Here is a 6860-nt window from a genome sequence, read left to right on the forward strand (position 1 = left end):
ATTAATAGGCAGGCACATCTGTGGGCAGCCTAGTGTTGACGAAGGTTATTTTCTTCATGCATTATTTATACAATATATGTTTTTACATTATACATTTTTTTTTAAGTACACAAGTGCAGATTGGTGAAGTGTATTTTAAGTAATTATTAGTGTTACATTTCATCTTTCAAATAGAGGTTTACAAACACATCAGCCAAATATCGGCCAAAATAAATGGGCATCATTTATGGGCCATGGGCTGACCCTGATCTCTAAAGATAGACATCAGCCAGAGACCATAAGGGTCTCTCCGGTAGTCTTCCACACAGCCAGTAGACCCTGGCCATCATATCATAATCTATCACATTAACACCATCAGACCCACACTGGGTCTGTGGAGGTCTGTTCACAGTTTTCAGCGCTGATCCAGAATGAAGATCTGCAGAATCTAGCTGCTCGAGGCGGAGATGTGTTAACACTCTGAGATTTATTATAATTTAATTTAATAATAGATTTGTTTAAAATCTGCAGCTGATTGTGTGGAGTCCGTTTGTTCCTGAACATCTCATGTTTAATACGAGCTGTGATGTGAATCCTTCAGAAGGACTGCAGCTCCAACACTGTCACGACATCCTCCCTGGGTGTGTGTGTGTGTGTGTGTGTGTGTGTGTGTGTGTGTGTGTGTGTGTGTGTGTGTGTGTGTGTGTGCGTGCGTGCATGTGTGTGTGTGTGTGTGTGTGTGTGTGTGTGTGTGTGTGTGTGTGTAGGAGTAGGTGGAAAGCTGCAGTGTCTGAGTCCCCTGCAGTTAGCTCTCACACACACACACACACACACACACACACACACACACACACACACACACACACACACACACACACACACACACAGCAGTGAGTTGTGCTGTCATGTGACCAGCAGCGACCAATGAGAGGAGACTGTTCTTCTTCCTCAGGGTGAGAGGAAGATAAAGATTCAGCCAATCAGATGTCAGACAGAGAGAGCACGCTCCACCCGTTAATATCACACAGAAGGAGACTGGTTGTCTCTGTCTTTATATCAGAGTACATTTACTAAAGTACAGCTCTGAAATACTTCACCTGAGTACTCACATTTACTGCTCCTGAGTATTTTAACGCTGCCGTGGTTTTAAGGATGAATGGATGAATGTCTCCGATCTTTGGGGGGGGGGTTTGGGTCTTCACTCTCACTCACTTTGACTCACTTTGAGTCACTCGTTGATGAATAACTGGCCTCGCTTTCAGACATAAACTAAATCATTTCAGTGTGATGAGGCTCGTCTTACTGTCTTCTTTTAATGATTTAATGTCTTTTTAATATACCATATATATTAAAGACGTGAATCATATATCAGCGCGTGCAGCTGGGTTTCTGTTGTCGTATTAAGTGTGTAATATATATTTGTGTGAATGCTGCTGCTGTCAGACTAATTAAAACCTCTTACTCCTTCTAACACATTTATATTATCATATTAAACCACCAACACACTGCAGCTTCTCAGTATTCACACACACACACACACACACACACACACACACACACACACACACACACACACACACACACACACACACACACACACACACACACACACACACACATCTTCTGATGAAAAGGGTTTTCTAGTTTCTTATGAAGCAGAACATACTGGGACCAGCTGCTGATTTATACTCTCCATCCCACTCCATGTCTTCTTGTCTTTATATTATGGCTTATTGTATATTAGTATATCATGTTGATATGTGCCTATAAGTATATTGTTGTCTCTACTGTACAGTATGTGTCTATATTACTATGTGTCTATGTATAGAGACTTAACACCTACCGAAGTCTAATGGCCAATAAATCTGATTCTGATTTATTCAGCGGCTCAGCCCGGCCTGTAGGCAGCCGGGCGGCTCCCTCTCACACGGGGAGCAGGAGGCACGGCACGGCACGGCTCGGCACGGTTTCGGCCCGGACAGACAGACACAGACACACAGACAGGTGGACTCACTTCCCCACGAAGTTCTCCAGAACGGAGCTCTTGCCGGCGCTCTGGCCGCCCACCACCGCGATCTGCGGCAGGTCGAGGCTCGAGTTCTGGCCGATGGACGCGAAGGCGTCCTGGAGCTGGTTCACCAGCGGGATCAGGTCCTCCATCCCCCGGTTCCCCATGGCGGAGACACGGCCGGCACACGGCGGGGAGACAGGTGTGGAGAGAGACAGGTGTGGACAGACAGACAGAGACAGACGGAGAGATAGAGAGACAGCGAGACAGGCAGAGAGAGAGAGAGAGAGCGAGAGAGAGAAAGACAGGTGTGGAATCTGGATGCTGCTGGTGGAGATTCAGTCAGACAGACAGGCAGCAGGCAGGGAGACAGGCAGGTGGATGGATGCAGCAGCTAATCCGTCTGTCGCTCCGTGCTCTTGTGTCATGTCATTACGCTGTGCACGCGCAGCGATCAGTGAGTCGATCATCGATCCGAAATCTCAGATTCTCTCAAATGACCTTCAGTTCTTCTTCTCTCCTCTTCCTCTCCTCCGCCGCTGCAGGGAGCATCACACACACACACACACACACACACACACACACACACACACACACACACACACACACACACACACACACACACACACACACACACACACATCCGGTACAGACCTTCACAATAAAAGCATAGAAGCACTAATAGCCTACTGATATTTAAATTAAAAAACAGATCCATTAATAAACACAATAACAAAATGTCTATATTTATGTATAGAATAAGAAAGAAAATCTCAAATATTATCTAATCTAAAAATATTCCAACTTGTTTTGTGATTAACAATCTTTAATATTATTATTTAGTTATATTATTATATTTAGTTTTGTCTTTCTAATGACGTATTTTCACAGTCTGAGACTTCAACAGTTTAACAATAAATTTATAAATTAAACTGACAAACCACTGATTCTTGAAACTTTGGCAAAACCATGTCCCACTAAGAAAAGTGCCAATTCTGTTGGAAATTAATAACATTTTCATGAATAAAAAGAATCAAGGTTATAATCAGGTTTTTTTTTGCACATATGTAAGGTTCTTTTATAGGTTTATTTTTAATTTGTATTAATTTAATGATTATTTGCTGGCCCATTGCCTACAAAAGCAGTTGTCTTCGGATAGGAGATAATCATTTCAACTTGATTAAAAAAACAAAAAGCAATAATTGAATTAAATAATATCTTTACCACATGAAAAGTGCATAGTAATATGTTTTAAAAACTACAAACATTGAGTTTTTTAACAATATTTACTATTATTTTGTGGTTGCTCAAAATGTGTCCCACATATTCGTCACCACAGTCAGATATTTATAAAAAGCAATAAAATCAGGCAACTACAAGGTCAACTACATTCCTGAGGACCCCATTTTTAAACCTTTAGCTCTACTGCATGCTTCAAGATCACACAAGCTCCCTCAAGTTTGCTATTTTCTCTTAAACTTGTTCATATTTTTGGACACTGCTACTGTTGCAACCATAACATGTCAACACCGTCTCTTTTGTATGAAATATATTAGATTAGATTATGACATTAATGTATACTTTTTAAGAAGAGGTCTGAAGTAGCTAGCAGTAGAGGGGAAACAAGATGGCTAATGTGAACAACTCATGCATATCATGTCAAAGAGTCGGTTTTTGTCACCACCGTCAGACGTCACCACCGTCAGGTTTTCGTGGATATCCTCCTGGCTGTGGTTCGGCCTCGAGGCTGCGGCCGAACCACAGCCATGAGCCCGTATTTACTGTGATCAACAATTATATTCTAGCCTCCGTTAAGGACTGTTTGGAGGTTTTTGTCACCACCGTCAGACTGTACGTTACAAAAACCTGACGGTGGGGATGTGGTGAAAAACCTCTTTCACATGATATACATGCTCAGGATTGTTATTTTTTGGAGTTAACTGAACTTGTTAAGCAAGAAGCCATCTTGTGTGGTATACATTTTGGAATTGTATGTTGTTATGAGGCCACTGTCACCAGATTAGTGTCACCACCCTCAGTTCTAAAGTCACCACCGTCAGAGGGAGTTTTATTTGTTTTAAATGAATATGCTTACAATATGTTTCTTCAGTGCTGTTGAGTTATTAAAGTAATAGTGTCTTTTAATACAAATACAGTACAGGCCAAAAGTTTGGACACACCTTCTTATTCAATGCGTTCTCTTTATTTTCATGACTATTTACATTGTATATTCTCACTGAAGGCATCAAAACTATGAATGAACACATATGGAATTATGTACTTAACAACAAAGTGTGTAATAAGCAAATAGTCATGAAAATAAAAAGGGAACGCATTGAATGAGAAGGTGTGTCCAAACTTTTGGCCTGTACTGTATATGTTTGTTAAATAAAAAAACATTACTTTTTTTCTATTAAGGCTTAAAGTAAACGTTATATGATGTTAGATCTTTTAAAGGAGTACACGTGAAACAGTATAAAAAAATGAACAAAAGTGAATATTCAACATTTAACAGCATATGTGTACTACGAATGCCAGATAATGATTTAAAATCACTAAATACATATTAGACCAAATAAATAAAAAATAATTTGCTTTTTATTGTGTCTGACGGTGTTGACAAAAACAAAGTAGTAACTGGAAAAATGTCTATTTTATGAAAAAATACAAAATGAGGAGGTTGCACCGGTACATTGCTGAACAGCCAAGAGTTTGGTCTATAATGATATACCTTCAGAATTTGTAATTTGACTAACTTTTTATTTTCAAAATTAAAACCTGTTTTATCCAAATTCCCAAGATTTCAAGAGTTAAGGTCCCATGGCGGTCCAACTTCGTCTCTCTCTAGTGTTCATGGGAAATGTAGGACTAGAACTACAAGCAGTGTTGCCAGATAAAGATCATGTTTCCAGGCCAAACACACACTAAACCGCCCAGATTTCTTGGTGGAAAACAGACCAATCTGGCAACCTTTCTACAACTGGCCGACCCAAACAGACGCTTCTCTTCTTCATCACCAAACTGGAGACTAACTTTACAATATTACCCACAAAAATTCATTTTCGCCGCATTTGGCAGGTTGGCGGGTGTCCCTTTAGAGCCCAGGTTATCAGCTGGCCCAGTAGAAGTGATGTATTTAAAGCCTGGGTTATCAGCTGGTCCAATAGAAGCGATGTGTGACCCAGTTACTATTTACATAAAATTAAAGTAGCCTGTGATCCAACAAATAAACACAAATAAAGTCAAACCAAGAAAATCCCAAGACTAAAATACTCACGTTTGCTTAATAGGAGAAGTTACAGTTCCCCTTCGACACTATCTTTTTGACATCGGGCTTTACAGCTGTCAGGCTTATGTGCAAGCAGTCCTCCAAAGACTGGTTTGACAGTCGGTTCCTGTCAAGCGTTTTTATAGAGTTCATTTTTGAGAACGCAGCTTCACAGGTGTATGTTGATCCGATCATGGTGAGCACATACATGGCCAATGTCTTCAGTGTGTCATACTCTTGGGGACAAGCCACCCAAAAAGCGCTCAAGCTTTCAGCACCACGGAGAGCAGCCTTCATGTCACCAGCGGCCTGGATGTCAATCAGTTCACTTTGAATAGCCGCCTCGTCTAACGGCATCACCTTCCTCACGTTAGCGGAGAATTCTCCACCTGGGCTGATAGTGAACGGGTCACGCACAAATCCAATGGTAATGGCAAAGTCATCAAATCTGGCAGAGAAATGTTCCCTCAGCTGTGTGATAAATGTCTTCATGTTCTCTGTGACCTTGCTGTGACCCATGGTCTTAAGTGTGCTAGCTAAGTTTAGCAGCCTCCCCGACAACAAATCTTCATGGAAAAGATCAAGTTTGTTTCCAAAGGCATCAAGTTTTTCCACCATATTCACCACAGGTTTTTCTTTCCCCTGCAGTTGTAGATTTAGTGCGTTCAAATGGTAAAATATATCCGTTAAAAATGCAACGTTGCACATGTATTCTGTGTCTTGAATGATGCGCAGGTGGTCAGCTGCCGCTTTTGATTGACTTAGCATAAAAAAATCCTTCACTTGATCCCTGAGTTCAACAAAACGCTCCAGTTCTTTGCCCTTACTGAGCCAGCCCGCGTCGTTGTGGAGTAAGAGGTCATCATGAGAGGCTTCAGATTCCTGCACAAGTTTTCGGAATAAACGGTTCTGTGTGCTTGAATTCCCCCTGATGAAGTTAACTATTTTCATTTTTTTGTCCATAACCTCTTTAAGATAGACACTTAATTTTGCACACAGCATGCTTTGGTGAATGAGACAGTGAAGTGCGTTAATGCTGGGAGCGACAGCCTTAATTCTGCTCACTAGTCCCCTGTTTCTGCCAATCATGGCAGGAGCACCATCTGTGACAACCAGGTTGAATTTTTCAAATGACAGTCCATGCTTTTGAAATAGTTCCTCCAGCTTACCAAAGATAATAGCACCAGTGGCCAGGCCCTCTCCTCTTTTAAATCTTTGCCATCAAAATATCTGACGAAAACTCACATTTGGGAAATGTCAGTATTGTCAGTGGACTCATCAATAGCCAGCGATAGGTATCTGGCTTCTTTGATCTCATCAATTACAAGTCGATGGACATCCTCTGCCAAAACATGGACATGGTGAACAGCAGTTTTAGCAGACAGAGGTATCTGCTTAACAGACGTAATTATCCTGTCTGTAGATTTGTCAGTGGCAAGTTCCTCCAGAACAGCCACCATGCACTCCTTAAAAACCTCAGCATCGGTAAATGGCTTGTTATGCCTGGAGAGTACCCAGGCAGCCTGCAGAGACGCACTTGTTGCCCTCTCTTGCTCAGTTTAAGTTCGGTCAATAATGGGCATGGGAGTACTGAGATTTCAAAGC

General features: G+C 41.4%; 1 protein-coding gene across 1 annotated transcript in view; it reads right to left on the reverse strand.

Moving 5' to 3' along the window:
- LOC120561119 (dynamin-1-like) overlaps positions 1 to 2549 on the reverse strand; it is a 27836-nt gene extending 25287 nt beyond the window's left edge. Inside the window, exon 1 of the mRNA XM_039804069.1 lies at positions 1994 to 2549. Coding sequence (XP_039660003.1) covers positions 1994 to 2154 — 161 coding nt within the window. The 5' untranslated portion in view covers positions 2155 to 2549. The remainder of the gene's footprint in view (positions 1 to 1993) is intronic.
- Positions 2550 to 6860: the final 4311 nt, after the last annotated feature.

The sequence above is a fragment of the Perca fluviatilis genome, chromosome 6 (genome assembly GCF_010015445.1).
Source record: "Perca fluviatilis chromosome 6, GENO_Pfluv_1.0, whole genome shotgun sequence".
Taxonomy (NCBI): Eukaryota; Metazoa; Chordata; class Actinopteri; order Perciformes; family Percidae; genus Perca; species Perca fluviatilis.